This window comes from Pollachius pollachius, assembly GCF_949987615.1.
Source record: "Pollachius pollachius genome assembly, chromosome: 2".
Taxonomy (NCBI): domain Eukaryota; kingdom Metazoa; phylum Chordata; class Actinopteri; order Gadiformes; family Gadidae; genus Pollachius; species Pollachius pollachius.
In genome coordinates this window covers 14,389,835-14,416,560 of record NC_136935.1, presented here as the reverse complement: position 1 = coordinate 14,416,560, position 26,726 = coordinate 14,389,835, and the positions used below count along the sequence as shown (strand labels likewise).

Here is a 26,726-nt window from a genome sequence, read left to right as displayed (position 1 = left end):
CGGGCAGGTCGGAGGAGCCACGGCACGACTGATGAGCGTGGCAGGAAATTGGCAGATGGAAGCATCCATTTCACCGCTAATTAGGGGATCCAGGGGCCCGCCGACTGACAGGGTTCAGCCGGGCAATGTAGTGCCTGCCAGCTCCCATCCCATGCGCTTTATAAAATGCTCTTTAATTCGCCGGCACAATATCATTAACTTTGTAAGTGGATGAACACAATGGACAAGCAATTTAATTAACTTCTTGCATTGAATGTTTGAGGGGAGACTAAATGAAATTAATGCACAATATTTCCCAGGGATGCGGCCAACCTTGGGAGAGGGTTGGGATTGTTGGCAGGTCAGGCGCTGCCCTGAGTTTGGCCAATTACGCTTTGTTTAGGCCCATCTGTAAGATTCTCCTCAAAAAGAAAATAAAATCAGTGGTTACGGGATCAATCACAAGCACATGTCACTTTGCATTCTGGGAGGGATTTTAAGAATAATATCAAGAGGAAAGCAGGTCAGCGTCTGTCTGAAAAACCCAAGCGGGGCTAAGCACACACCATATCAGATGCGTACTACATGGTGCTTTTACATCAGATAAAGGATGAACAGAGATTCTGTTTCTGACTTCCGATTTTACATACAGATGCAAGGGCTTTCTCCTTTTTGCTGTCACTCTCTTCATTCATTCTTGTCACACTCAAACAAGGAGAAGTCTACTCCGCCGTCACGTTTTATCTGAATCTATTCCTCTCAGTCTTGGCCCCAATCATCCTGAGATTGGGCCGTGCCAGGATAGGGCAGTTTAAAATGAAGACTGGTGCCTTCAATCATTGGATTGAACAGGGGAGTGTTTATGGGCTGGCTGGCTGCAGGACATATGGGAGGTGGTTATGGAGCTCATCCCTAGATCATAATCATCGCTTGATAAACCAGGTGAATTGCGATCCAATTCCTTCCCGTTACTATTTTCCTCATTGGATGATTATTTTCCGTGTACGCAAGTGGTGGAGGAACGTAATCCTTTGACACCTCCATGGGCGTCGCCCTGTCCCATCCAAGCCCAGTGGTCCGGCCTCCCCTCCCCCGCCCTCACCCTTCACTTTGCGGGCAGACAAGGAGTCCTTCAGGGGCATGACGGATGGCTCCCCAACACCACCGGCCGCTTTCAAATCACAGGAAGTGACAGAAGAAGTTTTAATGAGAGTTTTGTTTGTGTGTCCAGTCAGGCCTTCCAGCCAGCCGATGAATAATAGACACTGTGGCTCAATACGCTGAATACTCAATCAATGGCACTGGGAGAGGGCCTTGGCAAACATGTATGGTGGGCCGGGTGGTGGGGTTGGTGGGGCGGTGGGCGTGGAGGTGGTGGGACGGAGTGGGAAAGGGAGAAGGCGGAGGCGCTGCGGTCCCTCTCTATCTCCGGGCTGAAGCGGTAAAAACAGAAGGTCCGTCTCTATTGACAGGAGTTTCTTGTCTTTTGGCGACAGTGTTTTCCCTCAGGGTTGCTGGGAAGTGGGGTGCCGGGGTGGGTGGGGGAGCGCAGGGTTACAAACAGGCTGTTTGTGTGCAGTATGGGACTTCTGTGAGGAAGTCCCCGTCCGTTTCTGAATATCGAGGGCGCCTAGTCCTCACGAAGGGCGAGGTAGCAGACGACAACGGGCCAGACGGCGAATTAGAAATTGAATGGCTCGCTACTTTTATTTTTTTTTCTTACCTCCTGTCTGGTGTCCACGGTTGACGCTGCTTTTCCCTGCGCCGTGATTGATCCACTTTTGAACTGTCTGAATTAACATTTGGGGTTTAGAGTGTGTTTAGAGGCTGGAGATATGAATACACAGCCTTATGTGGTGGCTAATGGACATATTATTGTGGCCATTAGTCAGAGGCTTGTCCCGATCGGCGCTCCCTAAGCCGTAGTGACACCCCATGTGTTCCTGATGTATGGAGACACCGTGCTTCCATGACAGCATATCTGATTGACCTTTTAGAAAAGACTCTTTGTGTGTGTGTGTGTGTGTGTGTGTGTGTGCATGTGCGTGTCTCAGTGTTGGTGTTTCGCCCTCACACACACATGCACACGTTCTTTGTGTTGGCTCACATGTGATTTAACAGATGAGGACACCCTAGGGATTTCGGCGATGCAATGAGTTCTAGACGGGTGGAAGAGGCAGCCCAGGGACGGTGTGTGTGTTGGTGTGGGGGTTGGTGGGGGGGTGTTTTAAGGACAAAAATACCTCTGGCGACCCTTCTCTCTATCTCGGGATAACCCTGATAACTTGAAATAAATTAAAAGAAAGGAACCGCACAAAACACACAAAAGGCTATGCCCATAAATACATGCTGTAGCTTAACATAGCTACGGGATGGGTGCCTTGGGTGGATGCCGTTGTGTTGACCACACATTCACTAGAACAGGAGTACGGCGCAGTACTACAAACTGTCCCGATGCACTTTGCGGACGGCATTAAGCCTTGCCCTCCTAAGTTGTTACGTGACACGCTGATGGCTGCGGGGTGCGGACATGTCAGCCCTCCCGGGATTGGTTCCTCGGCCCCCCCTCCACCAACCCCCCCCCCCATCTCCCGCCCTGATTGGAGGTGAGACCTTGCGGCAAAATTATTACTTTTATGTTTGCTCTATGGCTCATTTTTCACACTAAACGTACGAAATCCATTCAAAGGTCAGCGGTTCCTCGCTCCGCATCCCGCGGCGGTGGCTGGCGGCGGCGGCCCCCCCCTGTATCGACACGGTGCTCAGCGGGAGCGCGGCTCGTGGGCGATGCACTGCCGCCATACTGCACTCTTCTCTATCTGCTGGCAGACACAGTCTATTGGGACTTGTTCAGCCCCCCCGTCTGCTGGGGCTTTCGGAAATGTCAATTGTGCACGTGCACCTCTTGGGTGGAGGATACGCACGTGCACACACACACACAGACAGGCGCGTGCGCGCGCACACAAACACACACACGCGCGCACACACACACACACACACTAAGACGCGCAGACACACACATACTATGACACAGACACATATTAAGACACAGACACATACTAAGACACAAACAGACAAATACTACGACAAACACGCATGCACAAAGGACACACGCACACAGGACACATGGAGGAGATGTCCCCGTGCTGGTGTGGTGTGCCCTTATCCGGGAGCGGCTCGGCCCAGCAGGACCTGCGATCGGAGACGGCACCGGCGGAGCAAGCCGTAAAGGCGTAGCTTTTATGGGGCGGTTATTGTCTTTCTGTCTACAATTATGGCGATCACTCACTTCCCCTCTCACGTCCCGGGCCCCGGGGCGCGGCGGGGCTTCGTAGGGGGCCCGCTCGGCCGCGCTTAATAGACTGACTTTTTACTAATGGAAAATTAAGTAGGGGCCGTGGCAGAGGGCTTTATAAATATGTAAAATATACTTTTAATTATTTCAAGTGAAACGGGCAGCTAATCAATAAAGCGGGACGTGACAAACATACGCCTGACACGGGCCATTGTAAAGCCACCGGCGGGGAGATAAGCGCGGGCTGTCAGCGCAGCGCCAACCTAATGAATATTTTTCTGGCTGTCATGCGCCGAGACAAATGGATTAATTGCGCCCGCTAATATAATAGATTCTTCATGAAGAGTGTGCCGGGGGATTGGGGGGGTGGCCGGGGAGCTGGAAGGGGGGGGGTGGGCCCGGGGTAGAGGTGTGGGGGGGGAGAAGGAGGAGGGGAGCGGACCGGTAGAGCAGGAGGAGGGAACACGGCCGGTCACTGCTGGGTTTTGAACCCTGACTCCAGATAAATATTTATTAGGGTGGAGGGGTTAAGTAGATTTCTTGCGATTACACAAATGGCCACTTAGGCGTGGCTGTTTATCATTTATTTGAACGCTGATTAATGATCATTTGTTAGAAGTCATATTAGTTTTTCTTTTGGCAGTCTCTGCAACAGTGCCTTTGGCCTTTTGGATAAATCAACATCTGTAGTGCCAGAGGTAATTTAGATCCATTATTTGGAAGTTGCAGATGATCTTGATGCTTGAAAGGCCAATGCAGAGTTAATTTGAGTTGATTTGTTTTTTTAAAAGATGAATGCCAACATATGTGTTGGAGCATTTTTCACAAAGATCGCATTTGTGTGTTGGAGCTTATTCAGAAAGCTTACATCAATGTGGTGGAGCTAAAAGTACGGGGTAAGACGTTTGAGTCAAAATCCTATAAGAGCCAGCATCATTTTAATGTTCAGGGAAATAATTGAGGTGTGTGAGTTTGCCGTCAAACGCAAGGGAGATGAATGGGGCATAATTTCTTCTATTTAACTTGCTGTCATTTGCTGTAATTTAAACGTATCCCATCCTCTGCGTGTACTCAGTAAATCAAATGCATAGGGCTAATTTTAATATCAACAGAGAGAGACAAATCGAACAGATCTTCACCCTTAACCTGTGTGTGTGTGTGTGTGTGTCACTATCTGTCTTTGTCAGATTAAGGTGAAAAAGAACATAAAGCCAAGACAAGTAAAACCAAATAAGTGGGATGTGGTGGTGATAAAGAGGGGGACGATGAAGAGGACATGGGGGCTGGTCGGGGGGGGGGTTTCCCGGCTGCTGTCCTGTCCCAGCTGGGCTTACTGACCTTGAGATCCCCTCCCCTCTACCCTAGTCCTTCTGTCTGTCTGTCTCTGTCTGTCTCCGTCTGTTTGTCTCCGTCGGTCTGTCTGCCTGTCTCTGTCTGTCTGTGTTGTCAGCTCCTGTTATCATCAATTAAATGTAACAATTTGTTATTTTTTTATCTTTCTCATTTTTCTCATTTCTTTTTCTTCTCTCGGCTGAACTTGGCTGAAGTGTCAAGTAGATGGGCAGGACCTCATGTTGGTGCGTTTCACAAATCAGCAAATGTTTAATCTCAAGATGGTGTCGCCGCTCATAAATAATGCAGGGGTCCCTGGTGTGAGAGCGTGGCCTGCGTGACACACAAACACGCACGCACACACACACACACACACACACACACACACACACACACACACACACACACACACACACACACACACACACACACACACACACACACACACACACACACACACACACACACACACACACGAAAACTGAAGCAAGAGCAACCAACACACCCTGCAACTTACAAGAGCAGTTGTTTTTGGCAGCTTGTCTCAATAGGGCAAATCTGGTGGAGAATAGGTCCTACTGAAGGGTCTACCTTCTGTCCTCAGACCGTCACCAGGTACAGTCACAGGTGACACCATGGCACAGTGCCCTCTCATTCATTGCCAGCCCTTCACCGTCACGCCGAGCAACTCGGCAACACTCAATTCCAACGTCTTTCCTTGTAATAATATTCTCTCTTTTGGTCTGCCTTTCTCAGTCTCTCTCTATCTTTCTCTTTTCGCCTCTTTCAGTGCCTCTCTCTGCCGACCACTTCCAATGCTTGCCGTTCTCTTTGTGCCGTAATGTAAGAACTCTGAGAAAAAGGGAGCAAGTTTTAGTGCCAGAATGGCAGAATAATCTTCGCAGAACGACGACAAAAACACTGAAAGAAAAGGTCTAAGCAATCTCAGAGACACAGGGGATTGAGCGCCCGGAGATTTGCCCTAAATGTTAAGCGGGCGACAGAAAGCAGTGTAGTGGACTGTGAACCGCATCGAATCCCCCCCCACCAGCAAACCAACCCACCCCCACCACCGCTACAAGAACCAGCCCCCTCCCACCCAATGTGCACCACTTCCCACCTCTTCCCAGACGCCCGGATTGGCTTGTACCCCCCGACTGGGAAGGTTTCCATGATGGTTCACTGAGAAAATTAAGATTTTAATCCTATTGAAGTTGATCTGCTCTCGTTTGACACCCTCTGCCCCCGGTCCCTTGAAAACAGGAAAGTCCATCTGAATGTGTCTTTACAAATAGCCTCAAATTTTCAATGTTGCACATTAGCTTGAGATTCAAGTGTGTGTGTGTGTGTGTGTGTGTGTGTGTGTGTGTGTGTGTGTGTGTGTGTGTGTGTGTGTGTGTGTACACCAGGCTGCTGCACCTGTTGTGCAGGCAGTGTTTTGTGTCAAAAGAGCTTCTTGCCACTCCTCATACATAGCAATAGACTGTGGGAAGACGGCTGCACACCCATCAACCGTCCTCGCTGAAGAGGATGAAATAATGGGATGAATTTCTAATGGCAGAGAAATTATTGATTAACACACATATGGGAAAGCTAATGCACTCTCTCTCTTTCCCTTGCAGGCACTGGGGAGTTGCTACTTTATCCACGACTCCTTGAAAAACATCCAACAGTTTGATTTCAAAGGTAGACAGAAAACGCAGAAAAATGTTGAGTCCTTGTGCAATGTTGTGTGTTCAGACACACTCACTCACTCACTCACTCACTCACTCACTCACTCACTCACTCACTCACTCACTCACCCTCAATTATATTATTTTATATCATACAGCTTTGGTAAAATACTCAAATGACTCACTCAAACCACAACCCTAGAAACGGCACACACATGCACCACCCCCACCTCCTCAACACCACCTCCACCTCCTCAACACCACCCCACCTCCTCAACACCACCTCCCCACCTCCTCAACACCACCCCCACCTCCTCAACACCACCCCACCTCCTCAACACCACCCCCACCTCCTCAACACCACCCCCACCTCCTCAACACCACCCCCACCTCCTCAACACCACCCCCCCACCTCCTCAACACCACCCCCACCTCCTCAACACCACCCCCACCTCCTCAACACCACCCCCTCCTCCTCAACACCACCCCCACATCCTCAACACCACCTCCACCTCCTCAACACCACCCCCACCTCCTCAACATCACCCCCACCTCCTCAACACCACCCCCTCCTCCTCAACACCACCTCCACCTCCTCAACACCACCCCACCTCCTCAACACCACCTCCCCACCTCCTCAACACCACCCCCACCTCCTCAACACCACCCCACCTCCTCAACACCACCCCCACCTCCTCAACACCACCCCCCCACCTCCTCAACACCACCCCCACCTCCTCAACACCACCCCCACCTCCTCAACATCACCCCCACCTCCTCAACACCACCCCCTCCTCCTCAACACCACCCCCACCTCCTCAACACCACCTCCACCTCCTCAACACCACCTCCTCAACACCACCCCCACCTCCTCAACACCACCCCCACCTCCTCAACACCACCCCCACCTCCTCAACACCACCCCCACCTCCTCAACACCACCCCCCCACTTCCTCAACACCACCCCCACCTCCTCAACACCACCCCCACCTCCTCAACACCACCCCCACCTCCTCAACACCCCCCCACCTCCTCAACACCACCCCCCCACTTCCTCAACACCACCCCCACCTCCTCAACACCACCCCCACCTCCTCAACACCACCCCCACCTCCTCAACACCACCCCCACCTCCACCATCTGCAGGCGCTCGCTGCTCTCCATCACCGATCGGCGCGGGGGCTCCCTTGCGATTGGCTCTGGGGATAATGTAACGCGAGCCGGGGAGAGAAAATGGTTATTATGCTTATTAATATCGGGATTTAATTCATCCCGATTTTCGGTTTGCGACGGCGCGAAGGTAATGGCGGCGCCCGCGAGAGGTTATTGGCCCGTTACGGTGGACTCATCAGCCAGCGGTGTCAAGAGGGCCTCCGGAGCGGGGGGAGGAGGCTGGGTGGGGCGAGGCCCGGTGCCCCGGCTAATTAAAGGAAGGGAGAGCGGGGGGGCCGGGACTATAGGTGTGGCACCTCCCCATTACATCCCAGTCGGCATTAGCGACAGTCACCCCAGAGTGAAGGACAGGGCATGGGGGTGGGGGGTGGGGGCTGGTCTTGGGCTTGGACCTCCCCCAGCCTGTGCCCCTCGATCCAACACACACGAACACACCCACACACACACCCCTATTCCAATGTGTACACAAATGATCCACTGTGAACTTCGCTACTGGGACAGGCAGCAGAGACTATCTACTTGACATTTTTCGTTGACGCTCGTTCTGAGAAAGAGACTTGAGTTTGAAGAATTGATTCAGACCTACATACCACTGTTAAGTTAACATATGTGTTTAAAAAGGACACATATATGTATGTAAACATATCTGTATTTTCAAATCAAGGAATTTAAAGTATTTTGTGTGAAATTGGCTTTGAATTGAAGCAGCCAAACTACAAATTTGGGTTATTATTAAGACACATGTGGCTATGCTTCACTTCATTCATTCATGGGGTTCACACATGATCAGGGAAATACCATTCAGAGCTATGGCCTGCTCCGTCCCACATTATGAATCATTTCAACATGTGTGCCAAATATGTGAAGACGGCACAGGCACTTAAAAGATGCACCTTTATTACTTCATATGCTGTCCAACATGCACGTCTAAGTAGATATTTCTAATGCAAAAGCTGTCAGATGGCTCTTCATGTTAAGTGTTACAAATGCCATAATTTACATGATATTTAAGATGCTTGGAATATAACATTTCCATTTTGTTGCAGCACTTTAATTTTGTTTTTGAATATCTACTTTGAAATGGTTACAGAGAACAGGTAAAAGTAAAGTGAATATCCACAATGAAAAGGTGTGCAACCTGTTTCCCTGAAAATATCTCAACCTTTTACCATTTCCTGTACATTTTGATCAATCAACTTATGTGGCAAAGGGACCACAATAAGCCTCATTGAAATATTTCCTGACAGATTATTCATTATTTATGAATTATAATTTATCATTATTTCTGTATTATTATTTGACTCCCTGTGCACCACATAGAAACCACACGCGTCTCTGTCCCCCTGCTGTAGCATGACTGTGGCGGTCTCTCGCGGCAGAGCGTTGGTCTGAACAGCAGGGGGGGCAGTTGTCTGAAAGAGACCTGGGCTGCCAGTTCCCAGGCTGCTACCACTGGTGTATAGAGATCTGGGCCTCAAACGAGGATATCATCATCAAAATGTAACTCTTTTGACAATTGTCTTCATCTACTTCTTCTATCTCTTTCTCTCTCTTTTTTGTCTCCATTCTCCTTCTCTTACTAGCAAAGAAATTCAAGAAGGTGGTTGGCAAGGAGACCTGCTCTGACACACTAGAAAGCATACCCATGCTGGAGAAGCAGAAGTTCCCACAGGATTACTTCCCAGAGGTGGGTAATAGATTTGACATTGACATCGCTGGCTCAATGATTGACACTCCGACAAGCTCATTGGTTGACTGAGCCAACAATCCTGCACGCGGATCGGCTTGCGGCACTGTCAATGTGGACCATGATTTACCTGATGTAATGTGGGGCTCGAATGACAAATGCTAACGCATGTCCCATACAATCAAGGAATACAAAGGAAGCATAATTTAAAAGAAAGTAAGCAATATTTCACAGTATTTTTTTTGTCATCGTGGCATTAATTCATTTGGTGGAATCAATATATTAGTATTAAAAGCTCTTAAAAGGAAAATAGAAAATACCTTAATAGATAAAAAGGAGAAAGAGGTCACTTGATGCACATATTAGGCATATCGGTGTCTTTTTTTAAATGCTCTTATCGTCCACCATGCTGAAATGTACATAATGAATCGGAGTGCAATGGAATGCCCTTCTTCTGTCCTGTCTCATTTTATATTGATTTCCCATAAGCCCTCTCGTCTTCAATGCCACGGGTTTCCCTGCCTTCCCTTTTGATAAGAACACACACTGTCCTCAGTCAAGCCGGACCCTGTAGAAACAAATGACCTGTGCTGGTGAGATTCTGGGCTCCGTTCACAGCTCTACTCCTCCGTGGTGCTCACCCTTTTCCACCAGGCCGGGGGAGTCTAGCGGTTTGGAAGGGGAAGTGGAGGCGGGGGGGGGGGTGTGTGTGTGTGTGTGTGTGGAGGGCTTTGGTGTGTGTGTGTGTGTCCGTGCTGATGTAGTAATAAAGAGTGTGCACGCCTGCATGTCATCCTCCAACCCCCGAATCATCCGTCAGCCATGGTCCAACAGACCACCTTTACAAATATATGTTGAGGAAGATGGAACAGGCGTGCACACGCTCACACACATGCATGCACACGCACACACAAAAGAAATAGATCCACAAAAAGAAAAACGTGTATATATCTGCATTACAGATGGCTATGTGTGTTTCTATCCTGCCCCCTCGTTGCCTCTTTCAGAGACGATCTAAAGGCAGTAACTCTGCTAGAGCAGCCTCAGAGCCTCTTCACAGAGCCTCAATGCTTCCATATTCACCAGGACACTCGGCTAACGCACACAAACACACACACCTCCACCGGGAGGACGCGAGTGATGGCAGAGACGCGTGTGTGTGGTTGTGTGGCTTTGCGTTGATAAAAAACGAGCTAAAGTTTTGCCGGCGTGTCCTGATGGATGCCTCGTCCCCGGCCCGCTGGTTATGAATCCTAGCGGACGCTCCGCGGAACAGCTCCTCACATAATGTTAGTGCTTCTTATAAAGAAAAAAATATCAGATTTGTGTAGTCTATCAGGACCGAGTGGGCACAAGTCTTTTTTTCCCTCTCTCCCGGTCTCTCTCCCTCTCCCTCCCTCCCCCACTCCCCGGTTTGCTCTGCTCCCCCCCTACCCCTTCCCCTTCCGTAGTGAGAAATTGGTTGTTATCATAGATCACAGATACTGCTCGGACCTCTTATGAAAGATGAATTAATTTCACTAATGCTTTAATGCAAAGCTCTCACGAGGGAGGCAGGCAGGCGATAACCCCTGGCCGCGTCCCGCCGCCTCCCTTGCCACGCTGATTTATGCCCTCTTTTAGTAGATGAAACCGCCTGGATTCACCATCCATCTGATGCCTTAAAGAATCCTATTACCAGGGCGGAGGCTGGAAGGGGGGGGGGGGGTGGTTTGGGGACGGGACTTGACGGGACTTGGGACCCAGACGGCTGGTTCTGCCTTTTATTTTTTTTTTGTCACACCCCTCCCTGGTTGTTGAGGCTGAAAGTGTGCAACGGTTGCCGCGGTATCGGAGTGGTAAAACGCGGCGGTTGCACCTACGGTGGTCCGACGTGGCTCTTCTGGTGCTGCGGGGGGGGGGGGGGGGGGGGGGGGGGGGGGTGGTCCTGAAATGTGAATGAGATTTGTATCGTTGAGTTTGAACCAACAAGGGGTCGGCGAGGCGCTTCGAAGACTCAACCGGGAAGGCGAGAGTCGAGAGAAAAATAGTGTTTTTCAGTCTGTGTGTGTTACCTTTACTTTCCCCCCCCGCCCCCCTCCCCAACACTGTTAATAGCATGTCAACAAGGGATGGGAGAGGGATCCTGATGACATCATGGTGCTTAGAGCTATTTGTGGTGTGTGTGTGTGTGTGTGTCTGTGAATGAGTTTCCGCGCTGCTTTGAGAGAAAATGCCACTTATCCCCTTTGAGTGCACTTGAGTGGGTGTGGTTTTATGTACTTGAGGTCTTGCCTGCTTTTACGTACATATCGTGTGTGTGTGTGTGTCTTGAGTGTGTGCATTATGTGCTTGACCCTGACTTACAAGCTATCATACACAAATCCGCACATTTACAGCTACTCGTACGTCCTGCATCGTGCCTTATCAAACTAGTGACCCGGTTGTAAATATGAGCACAATTGCCCCCCCATAAACAAGTAAAATGCGTTTTAGCGCTTCGGTGCCATTATATTGTCTGTGTTAATAGAACCTTATTACTACCTCCTGTACTGACAATATACCTGACCTCGTTACACACTACACACAAACACGTCATGGGGAGTCCATATCAACCATAATAATAGATAAATAAATAAATAGGAGACCTGATTTAAGACTGGAAATTCAGTATTCTTGGAGATCAATATTGTGTGTGTGTGTGTGTGTGTGTGTGTGTGTGTGTGTGTGTGTTTTAGTGTGCCTACTTGCCAACCTGATTGCCTCAATTATAGGAATGTACTCAAAAGCCGCTCCTTCTACATCTCCCGGATGAGTGACAGGTCTAAGCCCCGGGAATTAGGGCGCAGGGAACGTAAATTCTACGAGCTGTACCAGAAGGAACCAGATGGGGGGAGGGGGGGGGGGGGGGGGGATATGAGGGGAGGGATACGGCCAGTTCCATTTCTCCTGAAAGGTCGGCCTGATGGATTCGCCGGGCTGCCATTTCCCGTTGTTTTCCGTCAAGTCTATCCTAGGCTTTCCTCACCTGCCAGCACGTTCATTTATTTATTTGTTTTGCCGCCGTGATACGCAGCGGAGGGGGGGACAGAGCGACAGCAACGCCCCCCCTCCCCACACACACTGCATCATAAGGATTTGTCATTGCCTTATATAAATAAAGTATACGACCCAGACCGTAATGTGCCCTTGCTATTGATTGTTCTACGCCCAGCCATAGGAGAGGACAGAGGCGAGAAAATGGCCGACAGGCAGTAGATCAACATCCATATAAGTTTGTATTTGCTGTTTGGCAGCGGTGGCGCGACCATAAAAGCATTGACTTCTCCTACCCTTTTAGTGGCCTCCGTTGTAAAGCTACGCCAGCGTGGCTGTAATTACTCCCCAGCTCTGGCCCTCGGCGCAGAGAAGCATGCTTCTGTAACCCCCCCCCCCCCCCCCCCCCCACCCCTCCCCGACACACACACACAAACGGTACCAAGAGAGGCTTGACAGCTCACGGAGAAGTGGATGAATGTGAAGAGCCCGGTAAGTTGTGGAAGTGACTCCAGTTAAGTTAAACTCAATTTGTGGGAAAGGTTAGGCTGCGTTTCACAGGGCTAATGCAGGACACCTGCGGCAGGCAGGGGCTGTTCCTCGAGCTAAGCGGGAGAAGGAAGAAGAAGCCATTCTTTTGTAGTACGGAAATACTGGACCACAGTGTCTGTGTGTAAATGAGTGCTTGGAAGTGGCCCAAGGCTTGAGCAATGTATTTTTCCTTGAGGCCTCAATGGTCTCCTGTGTGGGTTTGTGTGTGTGTGTGTGTGCTGACGAACATGCAGGCCTTCGAACCTTAATGCCACGGACTTCTTATTTAATAGCCCCATCTTCCATCAACACCCCACCATCACCCCACCATCACTGCCAGTAACCCCCACCTCCGTCTCCAGCACTACCCCCACCCCTCCCCCCCAACACCAGCAGATTGAATAGAGATAAATGTCGACCGGAAGGAGCAGATCCTTCTGGGGCGTGTGTGTATCACTTATTACTCATGTTGCAATTCCGTCACACTGCTTCTGAATAAAGCCCACCCCATCTCCCTCATCCCGCCGCGCGCTCTTCTGCCTTTGCACCACCACTACCACCTCCACCCACCCCACCCACCACCACCTCCACCCACCCCACCCACCAACACACCCATTCATCCCCCTCCCCAGAACACACCTCTGGTGTTATTTATGGCAGACCAGCTCCTGTGTGCTGATAGATGGAAAAGGTCATAGAAATGGACTGAGCAACGCACAAGTGCTGTTGGGGGGGGAAACAATGTAGGGGGGAGATGGGGGGCAGATCGAGGGCTGTCGATGGGATTGTTTTAATGTTTGGAAAGGACGCAAATAGGTGTATTGTTGTTTGTTTGTGAAATGGAGTTGTTCTCTCTTGGAATTGTCCGGTATCTGTGTGTGCGATGGTGAGGTCATCCTCCTGCCCACCGCTAGACATCCCATAATGTCTCCGCGGCGATCGGCCCATAGCCACACCGTCCAGCAGGCCAAACTACAACCCAGGCTGTTTGATGGCGTACATCACAGTCTCGAGCCCAAGGAGTGGGCGGTGGCATCCCTCCCCCGTCAGAATGTCAGCCGGTGCGACACCCAGCTCGGCGACCTTTACCACCCTCCTCCACCTTCCTGACTACCTGACTCCCCTGGGCAGCCCCTACCTCCTTCTCCCTGCACACACAAGAGAAGGGATGACTCTTTGAACAATAATTCTATGAATTTGATGCGTTGATATGAACGATTTTTATTCCTCCAAAGTTCCCATCACCATGTAGATGTCGCAATTGGTTTTAATATGGGAACGAACGGTGTAACGTTATGTTTTTTAGAATGCAAAGACCTGTTGTCTGTTGGAAAAAGAGAACACAGCCGTTTGCTCTGAAGGTGTGTGTGTGTGTGTGTGTGTGTGTGTGTGTGTGTGTGTGTGTGTGTGTGTGTGTGTGTGTGTGTGTGTGTGTGTGTGTGTGTGTGTGTGTGTGTGTGTGTGTCTCGGAGGTGGATCAGGAGACAGACCGAGGCGGAGGTACAGACCCCGGCGGTGATGATAATGGTGTTTGAGGGAGAGATTACACGCTGGCAGACAGCATCTGTGTCATCTTCTCCGCTCCACTGACAGCTGGAGCTAGGCAATCATGATGTCGCCTTGTCAACCGATGGAGACGAAGCGTGCGTCCGCGGCCCTGATCAGACAATGGCTTCTGTGAGCTGTTAGTGTCTATGAGGATTGATATCCGGAGTTGGGTGGCTGTTTTAAAAAAACATAATTGGAGATTTAAGTACGGACTCTTTGAGCCAAATGGTGACACTTTTTTTTTCATTATGTACTTTGGTTCATTTTTTTTATGTGGTCAGGATTAATATTATTTTTCACACTTCCACATAATCAGGAAACAGATAGGAGATTTGAAAGAAATGATTTTCCATTTCAAGTTGGCTTTGATATTTATTTGTGTTTCTTTGGGGACTTTTCTTTTATGGTTGTGTCCCATGATTGTAGATGATGTCATGTTTTATGGTGGTTGTTTTTTGTGTTATGTGTGTGTGTGTGTGTGTGTGTGTGTGTGTGTGTGTCTAAGCAAGTGAGGAGGGGGAGGAGGTCAATCAGTCAAACGTGGAGGAAATAGTGCAATCTGAGGCTGGGTGTCAGGGAAGTGATGGATTTTAATGCTGTGATTGTAGTTAATGGCTCTTTAAATTAAATCCAGATTAAACGTCTCTGGTGGGAGTTGAAGATGCTGTTACGGAGGAACAGGGATGGGCTTCTCGTCCTCTCTTCCTCCCTCCTTCTCTTCCTCCATCTCTCCCTCTTTTCATCCACTTCTTTCCCTCCCCTTGCCTCACTCTGTCACTGCTCCCCACTCTTCATTCCTGCTCCTCCTCCTCATCCTCACTGTCTCTCTCTTTCTCTCTCTCTCTGTCCATCTGTCTCACATGCTAGCTCTCTCTCTCTTCTCTCTCTGTAGGTTTGTGTGTGCCATTTTCCTCTCACAACTTTGTATTGGTGTTGCTTTAAAACCCCAACAACAGCATGCACATAAGTGCATCATCCAAAACCACATCAACGTCGCCCCCCCCACACACACACACACACACACACCCAAACAGAGGATCCCTTCCTTTACCTATTCATCAAACGAAGTTGGAGGGTATAATACAATTATCTTGTCCCCTGAGCGATTTATCGAGCCTCATGATTGTACTCTAATGATTTCCCTTTGAGTTTAATTTCGGCCCCCTTTTAGTTTTTTTTGCTGTGGCAGAGAGGAGATGCCTTGACCATTAAAGAGACTCCGCTTTCCCACGCAGGCGGGACCGCTTTGTACGCCTCGCAGTCCAGCGCCCTCGCGCATTAGCCGACCGAGACTTCAGAGTCACCATCTTTTGGAGAGCGAGGTGTAATTGGGACCATACATCCCATGCAGTATGGCTTAATTTGAGTATGCTAATGTAATTCAATTGAATACAGTTAATCTCAGAGTAATGCCGTCTGAAGGATGTGCGGCGCAATCAAATTGCTCTCAGCCGCGCAATTTGCATCGGAGATTTTCAAATAGAATTAGTCAATTTGTAATTATGTGACCCTGCCCCGTAATTAGTTTATTCATCAGCACAGTTAACTCACCATTAAGGAGTTTGAGAGCGATGGGGAAAATGTGCAACACAGAGAGAGAGAGCGAGAGAGAGAGAAAGGGAAAAAGAGAGGGAGAAAGGGAAAGAGAGGGAGAAAAATTAATAGAGCGGAAGAGTAGGATGGAGAAGAAAGGTCTTACCGGTGTGTGTATGGATTCAAAATGAGAACTCAAAACCTCAATTTGTCTTTTCAAGTAATAACTAGCTTCATAGCACATCATGTGCCGTTTTAAGAGGATCTTTTGACTTGTGATTGGATAATTCACTCAAGGCTGGAGGACTTCCATCCAGTGCGCCGAGATCCTCGTTTATTCACGGTTTCTTCACGTGTTACATGTATAGACCACGTTCAGAGAGGTCGACTGCTCAGGAATAATGTGATCCTGGCTTTGAGAATCAATTACTTTCGACATGTTATGGAAAGTATGATAATGTAATACAATGTAAATGCCATAGTGTTCTATGTATTCATAAGAAACGTCCTAATTAAAAGAAACGCTGTCTGGGTCTGGAAGGATGACGAAGGTGCGACAGGTTGTGTTGAGCAGCTGCGATGCCCCTGCAGATTCGGGTCCCCGGGACATTAGTATTTATTCATGCTTCATTATTCATTTGAGAACAGTGCTCTGATCAGATCGATAACAATGGTTGAAGTGCGATGTCACTGAAGTACATGTATTCTAATCTCCAGTATCTGCTTCTTGTTCCCTTGTCTTCTCCGCAGTGCAAGTGGTCCAGAAAGGGCTTCATCAGAACCCGGTGGGCCCTGGCAGACTGGTGAGCGTCCTTTCTTCCTCTGTTGTTGCTAACGTTATCTTCTGTGTGTGTGTTGTGTTTTACACAAGTCTCGCCGACGTGATTGCGATGCAAAATAAAAACGAAAGTTTCCTTTCGACACTGAATTCCAATGTGTATCCCTGCTGGACAGAGGCAGGGAGAGAGGGAGAGAGAGAGAGAGGAAGGGAGGGAGAGAGAGAGAGAGGAAGGGAGGGAGAGAGAGAGAGGGGGAGGGAGAGAGAGAGGGGGAGTGAGAGAGAGAGGATGGGAGGGAGGGAGGGAGAGAGAGAGGAAGGCAGGGAGAGAGGGGGAGAGAGAGAGAGAGAGAGGATGGGAGGGAGGGAGAGAGGGAGGGGGAGGGAGAGAGAAGGAGAGAGGATGGGAGGGAGGGAGGGAGAGGGAAGGAGGGAGAGAGGGAGTGGGAGGGAGAGAGAAGGAGAGAGGATGGGAGGGAGGGAGGGAGAGGGAAGGAGGGAGAGAGAGGGAGGGAGGGGAAGGGAGAGGGGGAGAGTGAGAGAGAGAAAGGGTGGGGATCACGACCACATCATACATACAGGAGAGTGAGTCGGGTTATGAGAGATAGTTGAGTCCTCCACTTGTACAGCATGCCACGGTGGGGGGATGTATTGGGGGGTCGACGTATGGGTCGGGGGGGGGGGGGGGGGGGGGGGGCGAGCATTGGATTAGGTGTAATCATGTTAGCTGTGCAACTCAAACATGACAGATGACATGAAACATTACATGGCATAGAAACGTGTGCGGGGGGCTGAATACGAACGCCGGGACGGAAGAATGGGGGGAGAGGTAGAAATGGACAGAAAATAACAATGAGGAGGGGGGAGCTGGATAAGGAGGTGGAGGAGGAGGGGGGCGTGTAATCTAATACAGGGACGACACAGGGACTAAAGAGCTACCACAGTGAGCGTTCAGTAGGGCCGTGCCGGTTGACAGCAGAGGGCCTGATGAAGAACAGGACAGTGGGATAGAGTTGTGGGGGCTGGGGCCGTCACAAGGGAGGTCGGGGTATACACGTACACATTCTCCCGGGTTGGAAAAACTACCTCAAGGGGCAGGCATGATCCCTACTGAGATCTGTATCTTCAGCAGTAAACGTATCACCATGGGATGTTCTTTGTTGGACGCATGAAAGCCACCTCCGTTTGTCTCTTATTGGTTGGTATCAATGTAGCGTTGTTATTGAGATAGTCTTTGATTGTAAATAGTTACCTGATCAACTGTCTAGGGACAATTTGTCTTAAGAGTGATGCTGTTTTGTACCCTTCAGTCTTTTCTGTTTGTTACTTTATAACGTAAATGTAACGGACGCAATGTACAGCAAAACAGTCTCAGAAAGTATCCACACCGTAGCGTCCCCTGTTGCCCCAATGCCCGGTGAAGTGACTCCTCTTCCTCCCCTCCCTTCAGTGCCTTCGACCTGGTTAACATCCACCTGTTCCACGACGCCTCCAACCTGGTCGCCCTGGAGAAGAGCCCCTCTGTCTACTCTGGGACCAGACAGAAGGCCCTTGGCTATGTCCTAGACTGGTACACACACACACACACACACACTCACTCTCACTCTCACTCTCACTCTCACTCTCACACACACACACACACACACACACACACACACACACACACACACACACACACAACTTCTCCTCCTCTCTGCATCTGCCCAGTATTATCTGATTTCTTCCCCATAAGGTGCAATAGTAACGCGCCTTTTCGTTTGGCTAGCTCGCCCTCAGTCCGCCTTCCATATCAAAGGTTAAAACGTTTACTTTAAGCGTATGGTAATATATTCCAATATAAATGGAGTCGATAGAGGATCTTAATTCTTGTGGGACCTCTCTGACCCACATCGTTATTTCTTTAAAGATGAATCAGCTGCACAAAAAGCCCATGTCATGCTACTGGTGTTGCCTGATTAGCACAAATGAACCCTAGAATGATGCTGTAATTGACACCACTCTGCGCCAATTTCATCCACTTCCATCCCTGCTGCTCGCCCCCAAACACCACCCACCCACCCACCTTGTCAGGCACCGGGTGATGCCCATACACGCGCGAGGCCAGGCGACTCCAAGGAACACAGTCTCTGGTCGCCGTGCTGCTAATGTGATTTACGGCATATCCATTTACAGCAGTGGAGCAGAATGATGAAGTGCCCTTAAAACATCACCGCCACCCAGCCCCACAAACCTCCACCCTTCTCACCTAGCCTTGCAAACAGGGGAATTAAAGCACTGCTGGTTAGCCAGGGGGGGGCGGGGGCGTGCTCTAATGGCGTCTGAATGCGTGGCAAGCACACACACACACACACACACACACACACACACACACACACACACACACACACACACACGCACCCGTGCACACGTACACACCTCCTGCCCCACAGCCACCACTTTGACTAACTACATGCATGTATATACGACCGGCATACATCATCACCGGCGCCCCAAAGACCCCTCTGAGTTATGAGCGAGGCCTTTTTAAAACTGTTCTCCTACTGATCTTTGTTTTTGACCGTGTGCGCTCGGTTCCTCGCCTTCTCCGTCTGATTGGCGGAAATGCAGCTCTTTAATTGCCGGCGAAGCGGGAGTGTTCTGAGGAATATGGCGGCGCTGTCGCGGCCGCTTTTACGACGGCCTAGCTTAGCTTGGATTTACACGCGTTAAATGACGTTTCCAAAAGTGGGCCCTTTCCGGTTACTCTCGTTGTCCTTTTTGATGACGTTAGCCTTTTCCCTCTCTCCCGTCTCCATTTGGTTTCTTCCTCGAGTTGCTTTATATGAAGAAACTTCCTTCTTCATATAATAAGTATAAACTGTGGCCCCACTGCGGAATCTTTCCTTTATTTTGGGTTAGTGGTGGGGGCGCTGGCAGCGTGGACCCGGGACGGGCCTCTGACTGTTTGGGCTGAGTGGCAGTTTCCACCCTCCCTCGTCCTGCATCCCTCTGCATCAGCGATGCTATCAGTTCTCATCAGTTGCCCATATCATTGAGAAGGTGACGATGGCAAAGGGTCTTTTAGCCCCCCATCTGCTCTTCTGTTGGGCCAGGAGGGTGGGTGCGGGTCTGGAGTGTTTTGATGGGAGGGGATGTTGAGGTGTAAGTGATATACACTCTGTGGGGGTAGGAGGTCCACTCTGTACCAACACAGCCTGTATTCTATCTTAAGGGAAGCAGAAATGTAAATGGGGTGGGGGGAGAGTTGCAGGGCAAATCCGGACCACAGTAAGAAAAGACTGCGGGGGTCGATGGGAGGGAGGGAGGGAGGGAGGGAGGGAGGGAGGATGGGGGAGGGGGAGGGGGGGGGGGGGGCATCTTGGGTCTGCGAGCTCTGTAAGGGGCAGTGAATAATGAGGCTCTTCTTTCAGCGGTGCTGCTAACCTTTTGGCAGCCACCAGCAAACTCCATTCTCCTGGGCCAATCGGGGTGGACAATGTGGCCGGTCGGGGCTTTGAATGCGGTGTTGCCACCAACAGTGTTTCCATTCAGCGGCTGGTTGGGAACCATCTTTCTGCCCATTGTCCCCACTCTGACTCCTAGACCCCCAGAAAAGGCCGAGCAGGAAAAAAAGAGGAGAGAAGGGGAGGGGCTGAGGGGTGGGGGGAGGGGGTCGTGGGGAAGTATCTGTTGGCCAAAATGTCTCTCTCTCTCTCTCGGTCTCTCTCTGTCTCTCACTCTCTCTCTTTCTGTCTCTGTTTGCTCTCTGTCTTTCTCAGTCTCTGTCTGTCTCTCTCTCTCTCTCCATGTTACCCCCCCCCTCTCTCTGTCTCTCTCTCTGTCTGTGTCTCTGTCTCTTTCCCTCTTTACCCTCCCTCCCTCCATCTCTCTCCTCTCCTCTCCTCCCTCACTCCCTCCCTTCCCTTAAGTCTTTAGCTCTAGTCTCCTTTCAGAGGGGGTGAGTTTTGAGGAAGTGGCGAGCAGCCCTGCCTCTCTACACAGGGAAAAAGTGAGGGACCGAGGTGTGTATGTGTGTGTGTGTGTGTGGGGGGGGGGGGGGGGGGGGGGGGTTTGACCGCCAGACCTCAGATGACTGGTTCAGCCCTGGCTCCTTATCTGCCGGCGGCCCGGCTTAATACGCCAGCTTAGGGCCCATTGAGAACACATCTGATAAGCCTTTTCCTCTGTGGCCCTTTACAAAATATAATAAACGGCTAAATGGACACGGTCTTTATCTCCAAAGCGCCGCAGTGCTGCTGGAGGAGGAGGTGGTGGAGGTGGTGGAGGTGGTGGAGGGTGCAGTGGTTGAGGGTGGCTGCAGAAGGAACAATGCTGAGAAGCCACCGAAATCGGGCTTGAACAGGATCAGCGGTCCGTGCTGGTCCTGAGCTCTGCTCCTCCATTCCACGAGAGCAAAGGAAGAAAAACTCCCTCCCTCCCTCCCTTTTCCCTTCCCGCCTTCCATCCCTCTCCCTCCCTCCCTCCCTCTCTCATTCCCTCCTTCCATCCCTCTCCCTCCCTCTCTCATTCCCTCCTTCCATCCCTCTCCCTCCCTCTCTCATTCCCTCCTTCCATCCCTCTCCCTCCCTCTCTCATTCCCGCCTTCCATCCCTCTCCCTCCCTCTCTCATTCCCTCCTTCCATCCCTCTCCCTCCCTCCCTCCCTCTCTCATTCCCTCCTTCCATCCCTCTCCCTCCCTCTCTCATTCCCTCCTTCCATCCCTCTCCCTCCCTCTCTCATTCCCTCCTTCCATCCCTCTCCCTCCCTCTCTCATTCCCTCCTTCATCCCTCTCCCTCCCTCTCTCATTCCCTCCTTCCATCCCTCTCCCTCCCTCCCTCACTCCGTCCTTCCTTTCTTCATTTACTCTCTCCTTTCCTCTGTCCTTACTCCCTCCCTTACACCCTCCATCTCCCTCCCTCTCTCCCTCCATAACAGCTCTCTTCTTTAGAAGTTCTGTATTGAGTCCTGTTACCTCTTGTTTTTTTTTCTATTTCCTTCGAGGGCTGGGGGGGGGGGGGGCTCATTGTTTTGTAATTATGTTAAGCGTTTGGTTGGCATTTAGAAAGCGTGGTAGTGATTCATTTCATTTCTGCTGTTTTTGCTTGGGGGTTGATAACATGGTAGTGTGTGTGATGAATTATAAAGAAGAGTAAATTTGTTATTTTTACAAAGTATCTGCAACTTGACACTTTCCCCGAGTCATGCATCAAGCTCAGACGACGGGTCACCAAAACGTCCAATCGCTCACCAAACTGTGCTGAGAATGTTAAAGCAACACATGATTGAATCCAGAATCTTTAATTGCGGGCCAATCCTGCGAAATGATAGCGAGTGATCAAATGCGTTTCCCCCTTCGTTTCCTTCTTCTTCTTTTTTTCCAAGTCCACTATTGTGTGTGGAAGTTTGTTTCTTTTTCCACTCCCGCCCACCCCCCCAATTCAAAGTGGCTGGTCGGGTTCAGGGGGAACAGTTTTACATTACAACTGTGAAATCCGTGCATAAAGGACGCCTTTGTGGGCTGCCATTATTTTCACACAAATATAGTCCATTGTCACGCCGCTGAAGTTAATTTGATCAACATTGGGGACATTTTAACCGTTTTGTCCCCTGAAAGGGCCATTTCATGCTTATTTTCGTGGCCATTGAGGGGCAATGATTGGCAGAAAAATAATGTTGCCTTTAACAATCGGGAGCAATTAGTTTCCCATGGAGAGGTAGTGGGGCGCACTGGCCACCACACAGCCCGGCTTTGTGACGTTGCGGACGGTCATCAGTCAACTGTCAGGCCATTCCTAAGGAGCTGCCTCCCATCTAAATGTTTCCCTTTAGGCTTTTCCCAGAACAACGGGCTGAAAGAGCAGGGAAAGCGGGGAACGCCAATAGACCTGTTCCTGCTGCAGATAACCACGCCGGATAACCAGAGGAAGATCCGCTCTTAAAATCAAGCTGCAGTGGATTTCATTAGAGACTAGAGGAATGAGTGAGACTGAGTGTGTGTGTGTGTTAACTTTAATTAATTAATTTGACTCATTCATTCAATTCGCTATTCATACATTATTTAATATTTGATGCTTACCAATTTTACAAATCTGTTCCACAGATTATTTACTATTTTATAATAATTTATTTGACTCTATCCGCTTATGAAAAAATATATTGGTGGACGTTCTAGCGTGTGTGTGTGTATGTGTGTGCATGTGCGTGCGTCTGTGTGCATGTGTGTGTGCGCGCGTGTGTGACTCTTCACCCTGAGAGGTCTTGTGTGAAAGTGGGGTTAATCCTCCCTAGTAACTGTCTCCATCTATCTCCTGCTCCCTCTCACTCAACCCCCCCCAGGGCCCACCCCCTCCCCAGAGTAAACCTGTTTATTTCACCCCTTCTGAAACCCACCAACCAAAAACCTCTCAGCTCCCCCTAGCCCTGCCCCCATGTATAAGATCCCACTCTGCTTACTGCTAACGTGAGACTCTCAGTAGACCTGGATGGGAATGCACACAAACAAGAGGACCGCCTTCCATGAAGGGATTTAAATGCAATGAAAATATACCAATGACCAAAGTTTGATCCACCAATGAGGTAGCATCCTTTTAAACTGAACTCCAGCAGTGATCAATGGTGTTTACCTGTGAACTGCGAGTCCCATGCACCGTCCAGTCCACGTACGTCTCCAAGAGTGACTTGGATTCCTTTTTTCTTGCATGACGGTACAATGCAACACATAGCGCCCTACGCAAAAACCACGCAGTGCTGTTTTCTGATCAGATTCTGAGTCTTTTGTGACACCTGGTAGCATGCCCCCCACCCCTGCTGAACACTTTTAACCACCAACCCACTGGCTTTAGTCGGCTTAACCTTTCCGTGACCGCGCCACTGCAACCCCAACCCCCCTCCCAGCTACCCACCCCTATACCACACTGCCACTCCCCCCTACACCCCTAAACCCTGTCTCCCCATCTCCAGGACAGGGTGCGAGAACATCCAGTGTGGTGTGGTTAGGTAAGTCGGGCGGCGTTGTTGAGGATGGGTGGGTTTACAGGGGGGGGGGGTGGCTGTTTGGCGGCGTGTCAGAGGTCCTGACAGGGGCCACCCCTGCCTCCATTCACTCAGTTGTCACCCCAGCACATTCTTCCCAATGTTAACATTTACCCGCCCCCCCTCTCCCCCATCCCCACCCAGAATTCCCGACATTCACCCACAATAGGTTAGCTCCGGTCGTCAGCGGCATTGTGCTGCGAGTCAAACCCCGGGGCCGTGCCGATGTTGACTCGTTATGGTATGTCACCTTGTCACTCTCCGGCGGGATTCTCGGGACCCGCTATTAGCATCCTGCTAATCCGGTGATCACTGTCTATTACGCCGGGGCCCGGCCGCCAATCACCCACCGTAATCCCGACGCTCCCAAGCAGGATTAACATTGGCCCGGGCTTTTTGGGTTACGGTTGCGATTTCAAGTGTTTTAGGTTTTGTTATCGATAAAAACGTTTGCTCCCCAAGAGTCCTCGTTGATGGCTAAATTGCCGTGTGTGTGTGTCAACAACCGGAGGTGCTCCCGAAAGAATTTTCAATGCGCGTGAGCGTGCGTGGGTGTGACACATTGAGCAAGGGAAGGGTAAAAGGAAGAAAATAAGACCTGTCTTTTTTGGGGTAGTTTCTTTTTGTGCTTGGGCTGTAAAAGCCCTGGGAGCAGAGTTGTTATAAATTAGTGTTTGACCCTGGTCTTTGTGTGTGTCTGCGTGCGTATGTGTGTATGTGTGTGTGTGTGTGTCTCTCCAATACCGCAGTGAGAACCGCTCTTGTAAAGGGCCCGTTTCAGGGGGTGTTACTGCACGGTGGATTGTGCGGGGAGAGGAGGAGGCGGAGTGGGGTCTGAAGCATGTTTATAGACTGTGTAAAGGAGTGCATCTTTGTGGGAGAATGTCATTGACACTGTTACAGTTTGCCTGAATGAACTGTGATGACGCCGCTAATGGGGTGGCCCCCAACGAAGACACCAGGCCCCTCCTCGTTTTTTTTTCACGGCTTCGGACCCCCCACCTTCAAGCCTATTCACGGCCAGGCCGCTGGAGCTAATGTGTGCGATTCTTCGGCTCCCTTTCTCCCTCCCTCCCTCCCTCCCTCCCTCCCTCCCTCCCTCTCTCCCTCCAGCACTAGAGAAAGCCACAAAAGGCCGAGCAAAAGTCAGCTCTCACACGGCCGGGTCACCACGAGTGCTTTAGGAAACGGATCGTGTAAACAGAGCGTTACCTTCTGACCTGACCGCTGATACCTTGGGCAGGCAGACAAAACAGCCCCGCCGCGGCTGTTAGACACGGCTGTTAGCGCAGATAAAGCTGTGTGTACTAGTGGGGCCGGAGAGGGGGAAGGAAGAGAAGCAGACCCACAGAAAGAAGGGGAAAAAAATAGTTGGCATTAGCTACACTTTGCTTCACTTCCCATGGGTGTTTGTTATGATTTTATTAGACTATTTTACCTATTTATCATTTTTCTTCATAGAAAATATCAACTTTAATTTTATTCGGTATGGTCTTTATGTCCTTATATGCTGTAATGACAGTATGTAATATGTGGACACTTCCCCGGGGAATTCACTGACCTTTCCACAACCGCCATCCATATTGGAGCCACCGGGGACACTACCTACCTTGCACCCACACCCCGCGATGACCCACTTGACCACGTTACTCAAGTGAAGAAAAAGATGCCTTCTTCTTTCTTTCGTTTCATTCACGAAATCACTCAAGCGTCTCTTTTCCTTTTTCATTCTCTCAGCAAAAGAAACAAATGAGCAGTAATTAACAGCACATTAGTGAGAAGTAATACATAAGTTCCCACGCCTCGGACGCCCCGCACTGACGTGCCTATACGACCAGGGGGTTTATGGCCCCTCAAGGGGGACAACAGGATCCACTGGCCTCCACCCTGGCCTGAATGGAGCGCTCACTCTCTTAACACCGCCGTGGAAGGTCGTTAATGACCTCATCACCATCATGGCTCCCAGTGTATTAGTGGGCCAAGGAACAGGACCAACACACACACACACACAAATGCACGCTGAAATGTATGCAGACACACGCATGCACTGAAACACACACACGCACTAACTTCAGGTGAACATCAAAGTTTTCCTAACTTTTCCTTGGAAAATAAAGTGGTATCTCTTTATTTATTACCCCTGTCGAGGCTATTCGGAAATGTTCAATTGGTACATTTTCAAAAGCAATATATTTAAGCAATAATTTGGAAGGCAGCCCAAACTGGAATTTCATTGCCCGATATTCGCTGAGAGGGAAAGCAGTCAGTCTGTTAAAGAGTGATCATTTTGTCAGCCAAGGGCGTGAGTTTCCAACTTTAATTTGTTCAATCGCTGTGCAGTGTGGAGGATCCAATTTAAAAAAAAACAAACGTCTCTTATTTGAAATGAGACAGTGATTGGAAATAAGTTATTCTGAGAAGTGGTACTCAGGCATGTAAATACCCCCAGGTACACCCTTGAAAAACAGCCAACCGACATGCTGCACGGGGGGCCTATTATTTAATTGAATCCCAGGCTTGTTCGCCTGTCCATACATATGCAGCGATGTTCAGCCAAGGGCCCGTTTTGCAGAGGACCTAATGGATGACAACATGATCTAGTTTCTATTTAATATAATTGCTCTATGTTCTCAGCCTTTTAGTTCAATCATCTCTGCTGCTCCGCCCTCATTCCTCCCCCAACACACACACACACACACACACACACACACACACACTGGCTATGTTTTACGATAACTGGCTGGAAAAGAAGGGACCTACCAGGGAGAGAGAAAGGGGGGAGAAGATGACTCCTCTCTTTATGGCCCCATAAATATATTGTTATCTGGGCCCGGAGAGTCCATGGGCAGATTTATCCCCGCGATTAACAGAGTCGGCGTGCCAGGCATCCCCAATTATTAATTACCCCCAGGCTGTGCTACTGTCTCACCTTAATTTCTTATCCGTGGCGCGGTAGAGGAGCCACTTTGAAGCCAGTGATGAGGCATCAGAGTTAATTATATGTCGCTTAGGTGGCGTTTTATTTTTTTTTTTTTCTTCCTTCCGTATTTCTCACACGATGGGATGCAGTGATTCACCAAGGCCCAAGGTCTGGAAGCAGTCCATGACGAAGAGGATCTGGACTCCATGAATCCTCCAGGCTCTACCCAACTCCGAGCGCTCTGAATAAA

The 26,726-nt window shown here is 49.9% G+C and overlaps 1 protein-coding gene across 2 annotated transcripts in view; it reads left to right on the top strand.

Annotated features, from left to right (window-relative positions):
• Positions 1–26,726, top strand: part of inpp5a (inositol polyphosphate-5-phosphatase A) — a 120,521-nt gene that overhangs the window by 54,634 nt on the left and 39,161 nt on the right. For both annotated transcript variants that reach the window (XM_079730804.1, XM_079730805.1), the window contains exons 5-8: positions 6,229–6,292; positions 9,036–9,139; positions 16,517–16,569; positions 17,995–18,114. In XM_079730804.1, coding sequence (XP_079586930.1) covers positions 6,229–6,292; positions 9,036–9,139; positions 16,517–16,569; positions 17,995–18,114 — 341 coding nt within the window. The remainder of the gene's footprint in view (positions 1–6,228; positions 6,293–9,035; positions 9,140–16,516; positions 16,570–17,994; positions 18,115–26,726) is intronic.